The following is a 20995-nucleotide window of genomic DNA, read 5'->3' on the forward strand; positions in this document are numbered from 1 at the left end:
AGTTTACCTCACAGTACTTCTAATTCATCATATCAGTAGTGCACTCTTAACTGACTCTATATCCTGCATATACTCCCTCTAGGAGGCGAAGGAGGCCCAGGAGGCGAAGGAGCACTACATGGAGGAGATGGCAGACACGGCTGACGCTATAGAGATGGCCACGCTGGACAAGGAGATGGCTGAGGAGCGGGCAGAGTCCCTGCAGCAGGAGGTGGAGTCACTGAAGGAGAAACTAGAAGAGCTCGCCATGGACCTGGAGATCCTCAAACACGAGATAGAGGAAAAAGGTAGGAGGAGACGCAGGCTAGCACGCGGTGCACGCACGCTCGCGCACGCTCGCGCACGCTCGCTCGTTCACAACCAACTTGTTGTTTCATCAGGTTCAGACGGTGCTGCTTCCAGTTACCATGTCAAACAGCTGGAGGAGCAGAACGGCAGGCTGAAGGAAGCTCTCGTCAGGTATGTGTGTGTGTGTGTGTGTGTGTGTGTGTGTGTGTGTGTGTGTGTGTGTGTGTGTGTGTGTGTGTGTGTGTGTGTGTGTGTGTGTGTGTGTGTGTGTGTGTGTGTGTGTGTGTGTGTGCGAGCTTGAGCGTGAATGTGACCGTGTGTGTGTATACTGAACAAAAATATAAAATGCAACATGTAAAGTGTTGGTCCCATGTTTCATGAGCTGAAATAAAAGATCCCAGAAATGTTCCATACACACAAAAAGCTTAATTCTCAAAAATGTTGTGCACAAATATGTTTACATCCCTGTTAGTGAACATTTCTCATTTGCCGAGATAATCCATCCACCTGACAAGTGTGGCATATCAAAAAGCTGATTAAACGGCATGATCATTACACAGGTGCACCTTGTGCTGGGGACAATAAAAGGCCACTATAAAATGTGTAGTTTTGTCACACAAAACCAATGCCACAGATGTCTCAAGTTTTAATGGAGCGTGCAATGTGTATGCTGACTGCAGGAAAGTCCACCAGAGCTGTTGCTAGAGAATTGAATGTTCATTTCTTTACCATAAGCCACCTCCAACGTCGTTTTAGAGAATTTGGCAGTACGTCCAACCGGCCTCACAACCGCAGACCACATGTAATCACGCCAGCGCAGGACTTCTACATCCTGCTTCTTCACTTGCGGGGTCATCTGAGACCAGCCACCTGGACAGCTGACGAAACTGAGGAGTATTTCTGTCTGTAATAAAGGCCTTTTTGTGGGGAAAAACTAATTCTGATTGGCTGGGCCTGGCTCCCCAGTGGGTGGGCCTGCCTCCCAAGTGGGTAGGGGCCTAATTAATATATTTTATTCGGCTGATTTCCTTATAGTAAAATCGTTGAAATTGTTACATTTTTACATTTATATTTTTGTTCAGTATATACAGTATGCAGGTGGTTAGAGCGTTGGGCCAGTAACCAAAAGGTTGCTAGATCAAATCCCCGAGCCAACAAGGTAAAAAATCTGTCGTTCTGCCTCTGAACAAGGTAGTTAACCTACTGTTCCCCGGTAGGCTGTCATTGAAAATAAGAATTTGTTCTTAACTGACTTGCCTAGTTAAATAAAGGTTCAATAAATAAATCTAATAAATGTGTGTGTGTTTATGTATATATACTTTGTCTCTGTGTTAGGATGCGTGACCTGTCTGTGTCGGAGAAACAGGAACATGTGAAGCTCCAGAAGCAGACGGAGAGGAAGAGTATAGAGCTGGACACCCTGAGGACTCAGAGAGAGAAACTCCAGGAGGAGATGAAGCTGGCCGAGAGGACCATCGATGAACTCAAAGAACAGGTCAGCACACAGCACTGTCCTATGGTTATACAGTTAATCTATGTTTTTCAAGGGGAACGTCACCCTGGTGGAATCTGGGCTTGTTTTCCATCAGGTTTGAGGTATTTCTAGGACAGTGAGACACATAATTGCCCAGGTGGAAGGCAGGTCAGGGCTTCCCAAGCTGAATGATACACCCTATGACAGCTTCCTGTGTGTTTGTATTTATTATGGATGCCCATTAGTGTTTCTTCAAAGGTGTATTTTTTACCTGCTTTTTAAATCTGATTCTACTGCTGTATCAGTTACCTGATGTGGAATAGAGTTCCATGTAGTCATGGCTTTATGTAGTACTGTGCGTCTCCCATAGTCTGTTCTGGACTTGGGGACTGTGAAGAGACCTCTAGTGGCATGTCTTGTGGGGTATGTATGGGTGTCCGAGCTGTGTGCCAGTAGTTTAAACAGACAGCTCCGTGAATTCAACATGTCAATACCTCTCATAAATACAAGTAGTGATGAAGTCAATCTCTCTTCCACTTTGAGTCAGGAGAGATTGACATGCATATTATTAATGTTAGCTCTCTGTGTACATCCAAGGGCCAACCATGCTGCCCTGTTCTGAGCCAATTGCAATTTTCCTAAGTCCCTCTTTGTGGCACCTGACCACACGACTCAACAGTAGTCTAGGTGTGACAAAACTAGGGCCTGTAGGACCTGCCTTGCTGATAGTGCTGACAGACTTTGCCCCATCTTAGCTGCTGTTGTATCAATATGTTTTGACTATGACAGTTTACAATCCAGGGTTACTCCAAGCAGTTTAGTCATCTCAACTTGCTCAATTTCTACATTATTTATTACAATATTTAGTTGAGGTTTAGGATTTAGGGAATGGTTTGTCCCAAATACAATGCATTTAGTTTTTAAATATTTAGGACTAACTTATTCCTTGCCACCCATTCTGAAACTGACTGCAGCTCTTTGTTAACCTCTCTGGGGCAGGCGGGACGAATTCGTCCCACCTACGTAACAGCCAGTTGAATCCTGTGGCGCGATTTTCAAAACCTTTGAAATGCTATTACTTCAATTTCTCAAACATATGACTATTTTACAGCTATTTAAAGACAAGACTCTCGTTAATCTAACCACACTGTCCGATTTCAAAAAGGCTTTACAACGAAAGCAAAACATTAGATTTTGTCAGCAGAGTACCAAGCCAGAAATAATCAGACACCCATTTTTCAAGCTAGCATATAATGTCACAAAAACCCAGAAGACAGCTAAATGCAGCACTAACCTTTGATGATCTTCATCAGATGACAACCCTAGGACATTATGTTATACAATACATGCATGTTTTGTTCAAGCAAGTTCATATTTATATCAAAAACCAGCTTTTTACATTAGCATGTGACGTTCAGAACTAGCATACCCCCCGCAAACTTCCGGCGAATTCACTAACAATTTACTAAATTACTCACGATAAACGTTCACAAAAAGCATAACAATTATTTTAAGAATTATAGATACAGAACTCCTCTATGCACTCGATATGTCCGATTTTAAAATAGCTTTTTGGTGAAAGCACATTTTGCAATATTCTAAGTACATAGCCCAGCCATCACGGGCTAGCTAGTTAGACACCCGGCAAGTTTAGCACTCACCAATATCAGATTTACTATTATAAAAGTTTGATTACCTTTTGTTGTCTTCGTCAGAATGCACTCCCAGGACTGCTACTTCAATAACAAATGTTGGTTTGGTCCAAAATAATCCATCGTTATATCCGAATAGCGCCGTTTTGTTCGTGCGTCCCAGACACTATCCGAAATGGTAAATCAGGGTCGCGCGCATGGCGCAATTCGTGACAAAAAAAATCTAAATATTCCATTACCGTACATCGAAGCATGTCAACCGCTGTTTAAAATCAATTTTTATGCCATTTTTCTCGTAAAAAAGCGATAATATTCCAACCGGGAATGTCCATTTAGCTAAACAGAGGAAAGAAAACAAAGCTTTCAGTCGACGGGGGCACGAGCCTGAGTCTCACAGTACTGTAACCAGCCACTACCCAAACGCGCTACTTTGTTTCAGCCAGAGCCTGCAAAGCCACGATTCAGCGTTTTGCCGCCTTCTGAGAACCTATGGCAGCCGTAGGAAGTGTCACGGGACAGCTAAGATCCTCACTCTTCAATAAACAGAGACAAGAAGAACGACACCTTGTCAGACAGGCCACTTCCTGCATGAAATCTTCTCAGGTTTTTGCCTGCCATATGAGTTCTGTTATACTCACAGACACCATTCAAACAGTTTTAGAAACTTTAGGGTGTTTTCTATCCAAAGCCAATAATTATATGCATATTCTAGTTACTGGGCAGGAGTAGTAACCAGATTAAATCGGGTACGTTTTTTATCCAGCCGTGTCAATACTGCCCCCTAGCCCTAACAGGTTAAGTGTTGCAGTCATTTCAGTCGTTGTAGCAGCTGACGTGTATAGTGTTGAGTCATCTGCGTACATAGACACACTGGCTTTACTCAAAGCCAGTGGCATGTCGTTAATAAATATTGAAAAAAGTAAGGGGCCTAGACAGCTGCCCTGGGGAATTCCTGATTCTACCTGGATCATGTTGGAGAGGCTTCCATTAAAGAACACTCTCTGTGTTCTGTTAGACAGGTAACTCTTTATCCACAATATAGCAGGGGGTGTAAAGCCATAACACATACACTATCGTTCAAAAGTTTGGGGTCACTTAAAAATGTCCTTGTTTTTGAAAGAAAAGCACAATTTTTGTCCATTAAAATAACATCAAATTGATCAGAAATACAGTGTAGACATTGTTAACCCCTGTGCGGCCTGGACGGACATCCAGCGAAAAACCATATCGCCATTAGCATAACAAAATGTAATAATTGAAAAAAAAAAAAAAACATTTATATCGTTTTGTAGATACACCTCTCCTGAATCGAACCACGTTGTCCGATTTCAAAAAGGCTTTACAGCAAAAGCAAAACATTAGATTATGTTAGAGGAGTATATCGTAAAAGTAGCCACATAGCCATTTTCCGACCAACCACATGCATTACAAATAACCAAAAAACAGCTAAATGCAGCACTAACCTTTGACAATCTTCATCAGATGACACACCTAGGACATCATGTTACACAATACATGCATTCTTTTGTTCGATAAAGTTCATATTTATATATAAAAACAGCATTTTACATCGGTGCGTAACGTTGACTAACTATTTTCCCTCAAATGCATCCGATGAAACAGAGCTACAATTTACTAAATTACTATTCGAAAACATTTTAAAAATGTAATATTGTCATTCTAAGATTTATTGATGAATATCTCTTGAAAGCACCTGTAATGCCAGATTTAAAATTAACTTTACTGGGTAATCATACTTTGCGATGAAAGGGGATGCGATACTCTGAAAAATAGCCTAACGTTACAGTTCAGCGCCATCTTGGAACAATCGCATATCACATCTAGTCTTGTATACTATTGTCAATAATCCCTTACCTTTGGTTGTCTTCATCAGAAAGCACTTCCAGGAATCCCAGGTCCACAACAAATGTATTTTTGTTCGAAAAAAATACTCCTTTATGTTCCAAGAGCTTGTTCTTGTTTGCGCGTCTGAAGGCTGCTCCAAAACTTCCGTCGGGCCACTGGACAGCCATTTAGAGAAAATGCATTTTTTCCCCATTTAGGTTCGTTCAAACATGTCAAACGTTGTATAACATAAATCTTCAGGGGGGTTTTCAACAAGAGAGCCAATAAGATTTGAGGGGGACGATTGCATTGTGTTTCAAAACGTTTCGAAAGGGGAGGGTAACCAGGGGCGCCGGCGTCATAATGGTGATGGCCCTCTCCGTGTGACCACGTTCCACAGCGTCTCATTCATTCAATTTTAACAGTAGAAGGCTCAAACCAATTTGTGAAGACTGGGGACATCTAGTGGAAGCAATAGGAAGTGCTCAATGAACCATAGCTCACGGTGTGATTAATAGGCAACGTGATGAAGTTGAGTTCGGAATTCAGAATTCTACTTCCTGTTTCCATCTGTCTCGGGGTTTTGACTGCCATATGAGTTCTGTTATACTCACAGACACCATTCAAACAGTTTTAGAAACTTTAGGGTGTTTTCTATCCACAAGTATTAATTATATGCATATCCTAGCTTCTGAGTTTGAGTAGGAGGCCGTTTAAAATGGGCACGAATTGTTTTCAAAATGCACTATCCTAGGGGAACGCCAAGAGGTTAAGTGTTGCAGTCATTTCAGTCGTTGTAGCAGCTGACGTGTATAGTGTTGAGTCATCTGCGTACATAGACACTCTGGCTTAACTCAAAGCCAGTGGCATGTCGTTAATAAATATTGAAAAAAGTAAGGGGCCTAGACAGCTGCCCTGGGGAATTCCTGATTCTACCTGGATCATGTTGGAGAGGCTTCCATTAAAGAACACTCTCTGTGTTCTGTTAGACAGGTAACTCTTTATCCACAATATAGCAGGGGGTGTAAAGCCATAACACATACACTATCGTTCAAAAGTTTGGGGTCACTTAAAAATGTCCTTGTTTTTGAAAGAAAAGCACAATTTTTGTCCATTAAAATAACATCAAATTGATCAGAAATACAGTGTAGACATTGTTAACCCCTGTGCGGCCTGGACGGACATCCAGCGAAAAACCATATCGCCATTAGCATAACAAAATGTAATAATTGAAAAAAAAATAATAATAATTATATCGTTTTGTAGATACACCTCTCCTGAATCGAACCACGTTGTCCGATTTCAAAAAGGCTTTACATCAAAAGCAAAACATTAGATTATGTTAGAGGAGTATATCGTAAAAGTAGCCACATAGCCATTTTCCGACCAACCACATGCATCACAAATAACCAAAAAACAGCTAAATTCAGCACTAACCTTTGACAATCTTCATCAGATGACACACCTAGGACATCATGTTACACAATACATGCATTCTTTTGTTCGATAAAGTTCATATTTATATATAAAAACAGCATTTTACATCGGTGCGTAACGTTGACTAACTATTTTCCATCAAATGCATCCGATGAAACAGAGCTACAATTTACTAAATTACTATTCGAAAACATTTTAAAAATGTAATATTGTCATTCTAAGATTTATAGATGAATATCTCTTGAAAGCACCTGTAATGCCAGATTTAAAATTAACTTTACTGGGTAATCATACTTTGCGATGAAAGAGGATGCGATACTCAGAAAAATAGGCTAATGTTACAATTCAGCGCCATCTTGGAACAATCGCATATCACATCTAGTCTTGTATACTATTGTCAATAATCCCTTACCTTTGGTTGTCTTCATCAGAAAGCACTTCCAGGAATCCCAGGTCCACAACAAATGTATTTTTGTTCGAAAAAAATACTCCTTAATGTTCCAAGAGCTTGTTCTTGTTTGCGCGTCTGAAGGCTGCTCCAAAACTTCCGTCGGCCACTGGACAGCCATTTCGAGAAAATGCATTTTTTCCCCATTTAGGTTCGTTCAAACATGTCAAACGTTGTATAACATAAATCTTCAGGGGGGTTTTCAACAAGAGAGCCAATAAGATTCGAGGGGGACGATTGCATTGTGTTTCAAAACGTTTCGAAAGGGGAGGGTAACCAGGGGCGCCGGCGTCATAATGGTGATGGCCCTCTCCGTGTGACCACGTTCCACAGCGTCTCATTCATTCAATTTTAACAGTAGAAGGCTCAAACCAATTTGTGAAGACTGGGGACATCTAGTGGAAGCAATAGGAAGTGCTCAATGAACCATAGCTCACGGTGTGATTAATAGGCAACGTGATGAAGTTGAGTTCGCAATTCAGAATTCTACTTCCTGTTTCCATCTGTCTCGGGGTTTTGACTGCCATATGAGTTCTGTTATACTCACAGACACCATTCAAACAGTTTTAGAAACTTTAGGGTGTTTTCTATCCACAAGTATTAATTATATGCATATCCTAGCTTCTGAGTTTGAGTAGGAGGCCGTTTAAAATGGGCACGAATTGTTTTCAAAATGCACTGTGCCGCCCCTTATCCTAGGGGAACGCCAAGAGGTTAACCTCTATGGGCTAGGTGGGACGCTAGCGTGCCACCCGTGGTGCACTCCATCAACAGCAGGTGCATTTCAAGAGCGGCAAATTTGAATCCAAATAAATGTCAAAATTCAAATTTTTCAAACATACAACTATTTTACACCCTTTGAAAGATAAACATCTCCTTAATCTAACCACGTTTTACGATTTCAAAAAGGTTTTACGGCGAAAGCATAAATTTAGAGTATGTTAGGACAGTACATTTACAAGAGTTGTGTGTAATGTTTTGTCAAGTCAAAGACAGGGTCACCAAAACCATAAAACCAGCTAAAATGATGCACTAACCTTTTACAATCTCCATCAGATGACACTCCTAGGACATTATGTTAGACAATGCATGCATTTTTAGTTCTATCAAGTTCATATTTATATCCAAAAACAGCGTTTTACTATGGCATTGATGTTGAGGAAATCGTTTCCCTCCAATAACCGGCAGTCAAGTCAGCGTCACAAATTAAATAATTAAAATTAGAAAACATTGGTAAAATATTATATTGTCATTTAAAGAATTATAGATTTACATCTCTTGAACGCAATCAACTTGCCAGATTTAAAAATAACCTTACTGGGAAATCACACTTTGCAATAATCTGAGCACTGCGCCCAGAAAAATACGCGTTGCGATACAGACTAGACGTCATGTTGGGGAGATCTAAAATCGAAAATACTATGTAAATAATCCATTACCTTTGATTCTCTTCATCAGATGTCACTTCCAGGTATCACAGGTCCATAACGAATGTAGTTTTGTTCAAAAAAGCTCATCATTTATGTCCAAAAATCTCCGTCTTGTTAGCACATGATCTAAGCCAGCCGGACTTCTCGTCATGAACGAGGGGAAAAAATATATTTACGTTCGTTCAAACATGTCAAACGTTGTATAGCATAAATCATTAGGGCCTTTTTTAATCAGAACATGAATAATATTCAAGGTGGACGAATGCATACTCTTTTATAACGTATTGGAACGAGGGTACCCAACATGAACTCGCGCGCCAGGTGTCTAATGGGACATCATCGTTCCATGGCTCTTGTTCGGTCAGATCTCCCTCCAGAAGACTCAAAACACTTTGTAAAGGCTGGTGACATCTAGTGGAAGCAATAGGAAGTGCCAAAATATTCCTCAGCCCCTGTTTTTTTCAATGGGATAGGTTTAAAGGCAATACAACACATCAGGTATCCACTTCCTGTCAGAAAATGTCTCAGGGTTTTGCCTGCCAAATGAGTTCTGTTATACTCACAGACACCATTCAAACAGTTTTAGAAAATTTAGGGTGTTTTCTATCCATATGTAATAAGTATATGCATATTCTAGTTACTGGGTAGGAGTGGTAACCAGATTAAATCGGGTATGTTTTTTTATCCAGCCGTGTCAATACTGCCCCCTAGCCCTAACAGGTTAATAACCTCTTGGGGCTAGGTGGGACGCTAGCGTGCCACCTGTGGTGCACTCCATCAACAGCAGGTGCATTTCAAGAGCGGCAAATTTGAATCCAAATAAATGTCAAAATTCAAATTTTTCAAAAATACAACTATGTTACACCATTTGAAAGATAAACATCTCCTTAATCTAACCACGTTTTACGATTTCAAAAAGGTTTTACGGCGAAAGCATAAATTTAGAGTATGTTAGGACAGTACATTTACAAGAGTTGTGTGTAATGTTTTGTCAAGTCAAAGACAGGGTCACCAAAACCATAAAACCAGCTAAAATGATACACTAACCTTTTACAATCTCCATCAGATGACACTCCTAGGACATTATGTTAGACAATGCATGCATTTTTAGTTCTATCAAGTTCATATTTATATACAAAAACAGCGTTTTACTATGGCATTGATGTTGAGGAAATCGTTTCCCTCCAATAACCGGCAGTCAAGTCAGCGTCACAAATTAAATAATTAAAATTAGAAAACATTGGTAAAATATTATATTGTCATTTAAAGAATTATAGATTTACATCTTTTGAACGCAATCAACTTGCCAGATTTAAAAATAACCTTACTGGGAAATCACACTTTGCAATAATCTGAGCACTGTGCCCAGAAAAATACGCGTTGCGATACAGACTAGACGTCATGTTGGGGAGATCTAAAATCGAAAATACTATGTAAATAATCCATTACCTTTGATTCTCTTCATCAGATGTCACTTCCAGGTATCACAGGTCCATAACGAATGTAGTTTTGTTCAAAAAAGCTCATCATTTATGTCCAAAAATCTCCGTCTCGTTAGCACATGATGTAAGCCAGCCGGACTTCTCGTCATGAACGAGGGGAAAAAATATATTTCCGTTCGTTCAAACATGTCAAACGTTGTATAGCATAAATCATTAGGGCCTTTTTTAACCAGAACATGAATAATATTCAAGGTGGACGAATGCATAGCCTTTTATAACGTATTGGAACGAGGGTACCCAACATGAAGTAGCGCGCCAGGTGTCTAATGGGACATCACCGTTCCATGGCTCTTGTTCGGTCAGATCTCCCTCCAGAAGACTCAAAACACTTTGTAAAGGCTGGTGACATCTAGTGGAAGCAATAGGAAGTGCCAAAATATTCCTAAACCCCTGTGTTTTTCAATGGGATAGGTTTAAAATCAATACAACACATCAGGTATCCACTTCCTGTCAGAAAATGTCTCAGGGTTTTGCCTGCCAAATGAGTTCTGTTATACTCACAGACACCATTCAAACAGTTTTGGAAACTTTAGAGTGTTTTCTATCCATATATAATAAGTATATGCATATTCTAGTTACTGGGTAGGATTAGTAACCAGATTAAATCGGGTACATTTTTTTTATCCAGACGTGCAAATGCTGCCCCCTAGACCCAACAGGTTAACCTGATGTTGGTAGCGCGTCCTATGGCTCTCTCGAAGCGCAGCTCTGAAGTTCAGAATAAATGCAATGCTCGCGCATGTAGGTTCGTTCAAACATGTCAAACGTTGTATAAAATAAATCTTCAGGGCCTCTAACACCAAGAGAGCCAATAAGATTCGAGGGGGATGATGTCATGGCCTTTAAAACCGTATCCAAAGGCGGGGGCAGACATGGCCGCCGGCGTCATAATGGTGATGGCCCATCCCCTGTGACCAATTTCAAACTCGTGTCATTCAAAGAGTTTTGACTCTATAAGGCTCAAACCACTGTGAAAGGACTGGCGACATCTAGTGGAAGCAATAGGAAGTGCTCACTGAACCATGGTTAACGGTGTGATTAATAAGGAAAGATGAGAAGTCAAGTCCACAATTCAGAATTCCACTTCCTGTTTCAATCGGTCTCGGGGTTTTGACTGCCATTTGAGTTCTGTTATACTCACAGACACCATTCAAACAGTTTTAGAAACTTTAGAGTGTTTTCTATCCATATATAATAAGTATATGCATGCCCTATCTTCTGAGTTTGATTAGTAGGCCGTTGAAAATGGGAAGATTTTTTTTCAAAATGCGCTGTGGCGCCCCCTATCCTACGGTATCCTCAAGAGGTTAAAGACAAGACTCTCCTTTATCTAACCACACTGTCCGATTTCAAAAAGGCTTTACAACGAAAGCAAAACATTAGATTATGTCAGCAGAGTACCAAGCCAGAAATAATCAGACACCCATTTTTCAAGCTAGCATATAATGTCACAAAAACCAAAACCACAGCTAAATGCAGCACTAACCTTTGATGATCTTCATCAGATGACACTCCTAGGACATTATGTTATACAATACATGCATGTTTTGTTCAATCAAGTACATATTTATATCAAAAACCAGCTTTTTACATTAGCATGTGATGTTCAGAACTAGCATTCCCACCGAACACTTCCGGTGAATTTACTAAATTACTCACGATAAACGTTCACAAAAAACATAACAATTATTTTAAGAATTATAGATACAGAACTCCTTTATGCAATCGCGGTGTCCGATTTTAAAATAGCTTTTCGGTGAAAGCACATTTTGCAATATTCTGAGTAGATAGCTTGCCATCACGGGCTAGCTAATTTGACACCCACCAAGTTTGGTACTCACCAAACTCAGATTTACTATAAGACAAATTGGATTGCCTTTTCTGTTCTTCGTCAGAATGCACTCCCAGGACTTCTACTTCAACAACAAATGTTGGTTTGGTTCCAAATAATCCATAGTTATATCCAAACAGCGGCGTTTTGTTCGTGCGTTCAAGACACTATCCGAAGGGTAACGAAGGGTGACGCGCGGACGCGTATCGTGACAAACAAATTCAAAATATTCCATTACCGTACTTCGAAGCATGTCAAAACGCTGTTTAAAATCAATTTATATGTGATTTTTCTCGTAAAAAAGCGATAATATTCCGACCGGGAGACGTCCTTTCCGTTCAAAGACTCAAAATCTAAAATGGACTCTTCACGTGCATGCGCACGCCCGTCTCATTGTTCTCAGATCCACCACTTACCAAATGCACTACTGTTTTTCAGCCAGTAACTGCAGAGTCATCATTCAACGTTCTGGCGCCTTCTGAGAGCCTATGGGAGCCTTAGAAAGTGTCACGTTACAGCAGAGATCCTTTGTTTTGGATAGAGATGACAAATAAGGCCAAGAAATGGTCAGACAGGGTACTTCCTGTACAGAATCTTCTCAGGTTTTGGCCTGCCATTTGAGTTCTGTTATACTCACAGACAACATTCAAACAGTTTTAGAAACTTTGGAGTGTTTTCTATCCAAAGCTACTAATTATATGCATATTCTAGTTTCTGGGCAGGAGTAATAACCAGATTAAATCGGGTACGTTTTTTATCCGGCCGTGAAAATACTGCCCCCTATCCATAACAAGTTAATGTGGTAAATGACTATTGTAGCTGGAAACGGCTGATTTTTTTTAACCTCTATGGGCTAGGTGGGACGCTTGCGTCCCCCCTACTCAACAGCCACTTTAAGCCTGTGGCGCGATTTTCAAAACCTTAAAAATCCTATTACTTCAATTTCTCAAACATATGACTATTTTACAGCTATTTAAAGACAAGACTCTCGTTAATCTAACCACACTGTCCGATTTCAAAAAGGCTTTACAACGAAAGCAAAACATTAGATTATGTCAGCAGAGTACCAAGCCAGAAATAATCAGACACCCATTTTTCAAGCCAGCATATAATGTCACCAAAACCCAGAAGACAGCTAAATGCAGCACTCACCTTTGATGATCTTCATCAGATGACAACCCTAGGACATTATGTTATACAATACATGCATGTTTTGTTCAATCAAGTTCATATTTATATCAAAAACCAGCTTTTTACATTAGCATGTGACGTTCAGAACTAGCATACCCCCCGCAAACTTCCGGGGAATTCGCTAACATTTTACTAAATTACTCACGATAAACGTTCACAAAAAGCATAACAATTATTTTAAGAATTATAGATACATACCTCCTCTATGCACTCGATATGTCCGATTTTAAAATAGCTTTTTGGTGAAAGCACATTTTGCAATATTCTAAGTACATAGGCCAGGCATCACGGGCTCGCTATTTAGACACCCGGCAAGTTTAGCACTAACCATAATCATATTTACTATTATAAAAGTTTGATTACCTTTTATTGTCTTCGTCAGAATGCACTCCCAGGACTGCTACTTCAATAACAAATGTTGGTTTGGTCCAAAATAATCCATCGTTATATCCGAATAGCGGCGTTTTGTTCGTGCGTTCCAGACACTATCCGAAATGGTAAAGAAGTGTCGCGCGCATGGCGCAATTCGTGACAATAAAATTCTAAATATTACATTACCGTACTTCGAAGCATGTCAACCGCTGTTTAAAATCTATTTTTACGCCATTTTTCTCATAGAAAAGCGATAATATTCCGACAGGGAATCTCCTTTTCGGCAAACAGAGGAAAAAATCACAAAGGCGGGGGCGGTCGGGTCAAGCGCATAAGCCCAGAGTCCCTTGATCGACCACTTGAGAAAGGCGATAATGTGTTTCAGCCTGGGGCTGGAATGACGACATTCTGTTTTTTCCCGGGCTCTGAGAGCCTATGGAAGACGTGGGAAGTGTCACGTTAGAGCAGAGATCCTTAGTAAAAGATAGAGATGGAAAAGAAGTTCAAGAAATGGTCAGACAGGCCACTTCCTGTAAAGGAATCTCTCAGGTTTTGACCTGCCATTTGAGTTCTGTTATACTCACAGACACCATTCAAACAGTTTTAGAAACTTTAGGGTGTTTTCTATCCATATGTAATAAGTATATGCATATTCTAGTTACTGGGTAGGAGTGGTAACCAGATTAAATCGGGTATGTTTTTTATCCAGCCGTGTCAATACTGCCCCCTAGCCCTAACAGGTTATTAATGGAATATCTACATAGGCGTACAGAGGCCCATTATCAACAACCATCACTCCTGTGTTGCAATGGCACGTTGTGTTAGCTACTCCAAGTTTATCATCTTAAAAAGCTAATTGATCATTAGAAAACCCTTTTGCAATTATTTTAGCACAGCTGAAAACGGAATATATTCTGAATATATAAACAGCAACACCTCCACCATTGGCATTTCTGTATTTTCTGTAAATATTATAACCTTATATTGCTACCACCGTATTATCAAGGGTATTGTCTAAGTGAGTTTCGGAGATGAATATCATCTGTTGCTAGCAAGTTATTAATTTCATTGAGCTTGTTAAGCTACATATGTGAACGTGGGCTATTTTGATCACTTTTCTGGGATGCTTGCTTGTTTTCGTTGCTTTACTGGGAAGCTTAGCAGAAGTAGATATTCTCATTTTATTTAGTGCAGGGTGAGCTTCCTACTAAGGCACACCGCCTCAATGCTAAAAGCATAACCATAAATCTGGTTTATAGGCACATGATTGCTGCATACAATAGCTGTAGGATCATTCAGGATAGTTATTACGATGGCGCCGGAGCAGAAGGCAGACGTTTTACGTGCCCCCAACCGATTGTGGTTTTTTTGTCCGTTTATCTGCTTTGTTTGTAAATTATTTTTATACTCATTTTGTACATGATGTTGCCGCTACCGTCGCTTATGACCGAAAATAACTTCTAGACATCAGGACTGTGATTACTCACCACGGACTAGCAGAATCCTTTTTCTTCTTTCATGACTCTGACGAGCCCGAGGCAGAGGATATATGGCTCCCTCGTGAACAGGCCTCAACCCCAGTGATCTGCGTGAAGAGGAGGCGGAGAAAGAGATGCCGGAGAGCGGGCTTCCTTCTGAGGATTCGGAGGCGATCGAATAAACCCCCCACTTCCCTCAATTCTGCTCGCAAACATGCAATCTTTGGACAATAAAATTGACGAGTTACGTGGAAGATTAAACTACCAACGGGACATTAAAAACTGTAACGTCTTATGCTTCACGGAGTCGTGGCTGAACGACCACAATTTCAACATACAGCTGGCTGGTTATACGATGTGCCGGCAGGATAGAATAGCGGTGTCTGGTAAGACAAGGGGCGGCGGTCTGTGTATTTTTGTAAACAACAGCTGATGCACAATATCTAAGGAAGTCTCAAACTACTGCACGCCTGAGGTAGAGAATATCATGATAAGCTGTAGACCACACTACCTACCGAGAGAGTTCTCATCTGTATTCTTAGTAGTTGTTTACATACCACCTCAGTCAGAGGTTGGCACTAAGATAGCATTGAATGAGCTGTATTCCGCCATAAGCAAACAAGAAAATTCTCACCCAGAGGCGGCTCTCTTAGTAGCCGGGGACTTTAATGCAGGGAAACTTAAATCCGTTTTACCAAATTTCTATCAGCATGTTAAATGTGCAACCAGAGGGAAAAGAACTCTGGACCACCTATACTCCACACACAGAGACACATACAAAGCTCTCCCTCGCCCTCCATTTGGCAAATCCGACCACAACTCCATCCTCTTGATTCCTGCTAACAAGCAAAAATTAAAGCAGGAAGCACCAGTGACTCGGTCAATAATAAAGTAGTCAGATGAAGCAGATGCTAAGCTACAGGACTGTTTTGCTAGCACAGACTGGAATATGTTCCGGGATTCCTCCAATGGCATTGAGGAGTACACCACATCTGTCTTTGGCTTCATCAATAAGTGCATCGATGATGTCATCCCCACAGTGTCCGTACGTACATACCCCAACCAGAAGCCATGGCTTACAGGCAGCATCCGCACTGAGCTAAAGGCTAGAGCTGCCGCTTTCAAGGAGCGGGACATTAACCCGGAAGCTTATAAGAAATCCTGCTATGCCCTCAGACGAACCATCAAACAGGCAAAACGTCAATACAGGACTAAGATTGAGTCGTACTACACCGGCTCTGATGCTTGTCGGATGGGGCAGGGCTTGCAAACCATTGTAGACAACAAAGGGAAGCACAGCCGAGAGATGCCCAGTGACACGAGCCTACCAGACGAGCTAAACTACTTCTATGCTCGCTTCGAGGCAAATAACACTGAAACATGCATGAGAGCACCAGCTTTTCCGGAAAACTGTGTGATCACGCTCTCCGCAGCCGATGTGAGTAAGACCTTTAAACAGGTCAACATTCACAAGGCCGCAGGGCCAGACGGATTACCAGGACGTGTACTGCGAGCATGCGCCAACCAACTAGCAAGTGTCTTCACTGACATTGTCAACCTCCCCCTGTCCGAGTCTGTAATACCAACATGTTTTAAGCAGACCACCATAATCCCTGTGCCCAAGAACACTAAGGTAACCTGCCTAAATGACTACCGACCCGTAGCACTCACATCTGTAGCCATGAAGTGCTTTGAAAGGCTGGTCATGGCTCACATCAACACCATCATCACAGAAACCCTAGGCCCACTCCATACTGCCCCAACAGATCCACAGATGATGCAATCTCTATTGCACTCCACACTGACCTTTCCCACCTGGACAAAAGGACACCTATGTGAGAATGCTATTCATTGACTACAGCTCAGCGTTCAACACCATAGTGCCCTCAAAGCTCATCACTAAGCTAAGGACCCTGGGACTAAATAACTTCCTTTGCAACTGGATCCTGGACTTCCTGATGGGCCGCCCCCAGGTGGTAAGGGTAGGTAACAACACATCCGCCACGTTGATTCTCAACACAGGGGCCCCTCAGGGTTGCGTTCTCAGCCCCCTCCTGTACTGTTCACTCCCTGCACGGCCAGGCACGACTCCAACATCATCATTCCCTGTGGCTTTTCCCTGTGGCTCAGTTGGTAGAGCATGGTGTTTGCAACGCCGGCATGGTGTGTGCAACGCCAGGGTTGTGGGTTCGATTCCCACGGGGGGCCAGTACAATTATATATTTTTTAAATAAAAGAAATGCATGAAATGAAAATGAAATGTATCTATTCACTACTGTAAGTCACTCTGGATAAGAGCGTCTGCTAAATGACTAAAATGTAAATGTAAATCATTCAATTAGCTGATGACACAACAGTGGTAGGCCTGATCACTGACAACAATGATTTAGTCTAGGTCCAAGAGGCTTCTAAACAGCTTCTACCCCCAAGCCATAAGACTCCTGAACATCTAGTCAAATGGCTACCCAGACTATTTGCATTGCCCTCCCCTCTCCACACCACTGCCACTCTCTGTTGTCATCTATGCATAGTCACTTTAATAACTCCACCTACATGTACACATTACCTCAACTAACCGGTGCCTCCGCACATTGACTCTGTACCGGCACCCCCTGTGTATATTGTTATTTTTCACTGCTGCTCTTTAATTACTTGTTACTTTGCTCTCTTATTCTTATCCGTATTGTTTTGAAACTGCACTGTTGGTTAGTGGCTCGTAAGTAAGAGTTTAACTGTAAGGTATTCGGCGCATGTGACTAATACAATTTGATTTGATTTGAGTTAGAGGGACATACATTAGGTTACTTACATTGTGTCTACCAACGCCCCTGTTATAATGTCATTAGCTAAAGCATTATGATAACTCAGCGACACAATGGTAGGGATTAGCTGAGCTGGACCTGGGTCATTGATAAGTCATTGTCTCAACGCAGCCTTATAACGCTGTGAAAGGATCCAGGAACCCAAATGATTTGGGTGGATTCCATCCTCCTTATAAAACGTGTTTTGTTTCCAAAAGGTATCGAAATTGTCAACAAAAGTTACACCCATTGAGCTGCAATGATCACGTAGCCAGTTGTGAAGAGAAAGAATCTTGCTAAAGCTTTCAATGCCAAGATTCAGAGAGGACACAAGGCCAGATGTGATGGGTCTTTTATTAGCGTCTAGCAGAGAGTCGATCAGCTCTTTAAAATCCAGTTTCAACTGTTCAGAGCTGCCCTTCATAATGTAATTAAAACCCACATGGACTAGGATAGAATCAATGTCCATGTCATTCAGGAGCAGCTTAGTAATGTCATTAAAACCCACATGGACTTTGATAGAATCAATGTCCATGTCCTGACGTTGTCCATTCAGGACCAGCTTAGTAATGTCATTTACTGGAGCTCCGGGATAGGACATTATTTCTACACCAGGAACAGTCACATTTCTTACCATGGAGCTGCCCAAAATCACAGCTACAGATTGTTACACTAGATAATGTGATTTAACCAAATATTTTTGGTATCCATTACTGGGAGTTACAGGATAGGTACTGTTTGGTGTATCAAATCAAATTTGTATTTGTCACATGCGTCGATTACAACAGGTGTAGACCTTACAGTGAAATGCTTACTTAACCAACAAGAAAATACCTAAAAAAAGTAAGAAATTAAAGTAACAAATAATTAAAGAGCAGCAGGAAAATAACAATAGCGATGCTATATACAGGGTGTTACGGTACAGAGTCAATGTGCGGGGGCACTGGTTAGTTGAGGTAATTGAGGTAATATGTACATGTAGGTAGAGTTATTAAAGTGATATATGCGTAGATAATAACAGAGTAGCAGCAGTGTAGAAGGGGGGGGGGGGCAATGCAAATAGTCTGGGTAGCCATTTGATTAGCTGTTCAGGAGTCTTATGGCTTGGGGTAGAAGCTGTTTAGAAGCCTCTTTTGCACCTAGACTTGCCATGCGGTAGCAGAGAGAACAGTCTATGACTAGGGTGGCTGGAGTCTTTGACAATTTTTAGGGCCTTCCTCTGACACTGCCTGGTATAGAGGTCCTGGGTGGCAGGAAGAATGGCCCTGGTTATGTACTGGGCCGTACGCAGTACCCTTTGTAGTGCCTTGCGGTCAGAGAGAATTTTGTAGTGCCTAGCACAGAGAATTTTTGACATACCTTAGCGATGCCTTCTTTGTCCTCGATTCGGGGAAACCGGAGTCTCATAAAATGTCTGTGTCTAGTTGCAGGGGGTCAGTTTGGTAAAAGCAACATACACTCATTGATGGTGGGATTTTGGTAACGTACAGGAACTCAAGTCCTTTTGTTCACTCGACCTAGAATACCTCACAATCAAATGCCGACCGCATTACCTCCCAAGATAATTATCTTCGGTTATCGCCACAGCCGTGTATATCCCCCCTCAAGCCGATACCACGACAGCTCTCAAGGAACTACACTGGACCTTCTGCAAACTGGAAACTATATATCCTGAAGCTGCATTTATTATAACTGGGAACTAATAAAGAAGATCTGAGGAAAACGCTACCAAAGTTCTATCAACACATTGGCTGTAGTAAAAAACTCTTTGTTGTTACTCTCCCTTCCGGGATGGCTACAAGGCCCTCCCTTCGGCATATCAGATCACGACTCCATTTTGCTTCCTATAAGCAGAAACTCAAACAGGAAGTATCTGTGCTAAGGTATTGTCAACGCTGGTCTGACCAATCGGAATCCATGCTTCAAGACTGCTTTGATCAAGCGGAATGGGACTTGTTCCAGGTTTTCTCTGAGAATAACATAGACATATACACTAAAATAGTGACTAAGTTCATCAGGAAGTGTATAGGGGATGTTGTTCCCACTGTGACTATTAAAACCTACCCAAACCAAGAACCGTGGATAGATGGCGGTATTCACACAAAACTGAAAGCGCAAACCACCGCATTTAACCATGGCAAGGTGACTGGGAATATGGCAGAATACAAGCAGTCCAGTTATGCCCTCAGTAAGGTAATCAAAATGCCCTCCTCTTCCTCCTCCTCCTCCAGAAAACCAAGCTGACGGCGCTAATGTCATCGACCCCCCCCCCCCCCCCCCCCCCCGTGAACACTTGGTGGCCTACGAGTGATGAGACTGATAGCCCCGACAGCATGGAGTCAGATAGGGTAGCTTACATTTCCCGTTTGATATATACATGATGACAACATCAAGATTATATCATACATACGGGATCGTGTAAGACAAACGGACCGATCCTAGAGCCAAACGGACTGATCCTAGAGCCAAACGGACCAATCGTAGAGACAAACGGACCGATCCTAGAGCCAAACGGACCGATCCTAGAGCCAAACGGACCGATCCTAGAGCCAAACGGACTGATCTTAAAGACAAACGGACCAATCCTAGAGAGGAATGGACCGATCCTAGAGCCAAACGGACCGATCCTGGAGACAAGCAGACCGATCCTGGAGCCTAACGGACCGATCCTAGAGCCAAACGGACCAATCCCAGAGAGGAATGGACCGATCCTAGAGACAAACGGACCGATCCTAGAGCCAAACGGACCGATCCTAGAGCCAAACGGACCATTCGTAGAGACAAAAGGACCAATCCTAGAGCCAAACGGACCGATCCTAGAGCCAAACGGACCGATCCTGGTGCCAAACGGACCAATCCTAAAGCAAATGGACCAATCCTAGAGCCAAACGGACCGATCCTAGAGCCAAACGGACCGATCCTAGAGACAAACGGACCGATCCTAGAGCCAAACGGACCGATCCTAGATCCAAACGGACCGATCCTAGAGACAAACGGACCGATCCTAGAGAGGAATGGACCGATCCTGGAGCCAAACGGACCGATCCTGGAGCCAAATGGACCGATCCTAGAGCCAAACGGACCGATCGTAGAGAGGAATGGACCGATCCTGGAGCCAAACGGACCGATCCTAGAGACAAACGGACCGATTCTGGAGACAAACCGACCGATTCTGGAGACAAACCGACCGATCCTAGAGCCATAAAGGGCAGGTGCATTTCAAATGAGTTCTACTACAGATTTTTT

The 20995-nt window shown here is 42.0% G+C and overlaps 1 protein-coding gene across 1 annotated transcript in view; it reads left to right on the top strand.

Annotated features, from left to right (window-relative positions):
• LOC106611399 (dynactin subunit 1) overlaps window positions 1-20995 on the top strand; it is a gene marked incomplete at its 3' end in the record, with an annotated part of 283242 nt that overhangs the window by 225037 nt on the left and 37210 nt on the right. Inside the window, exons 11-13 of the mRNA XM_082955503.1 lie at window positions 83-287; window positions 381-459; window positions 1624-1783. Of these exons, the coding sequence (XP_082811629.1) occupies window positions 83-287; window positions 381-459; window positions 1624-1783 (444 nt within the window). The remainder of the gene's footprint in view (window positions 1-82; window positions 288-380; window positions 460-1623; window positions 1784-20995) is intronic.

This window comes from Salmo salar, chromosome 09, assembly GCF_965601325.2.
Source record: "Salmo salar chromosome 09, fSalSal1, whole genome shotgun sequence".
Taxonomy (NCBI): domain Eukaryota; kingdom Metazoa; phylum Chordata; class Actinopteri; order Salmoniformes; family Salmonidae; genus Salmo; species Salmo salar.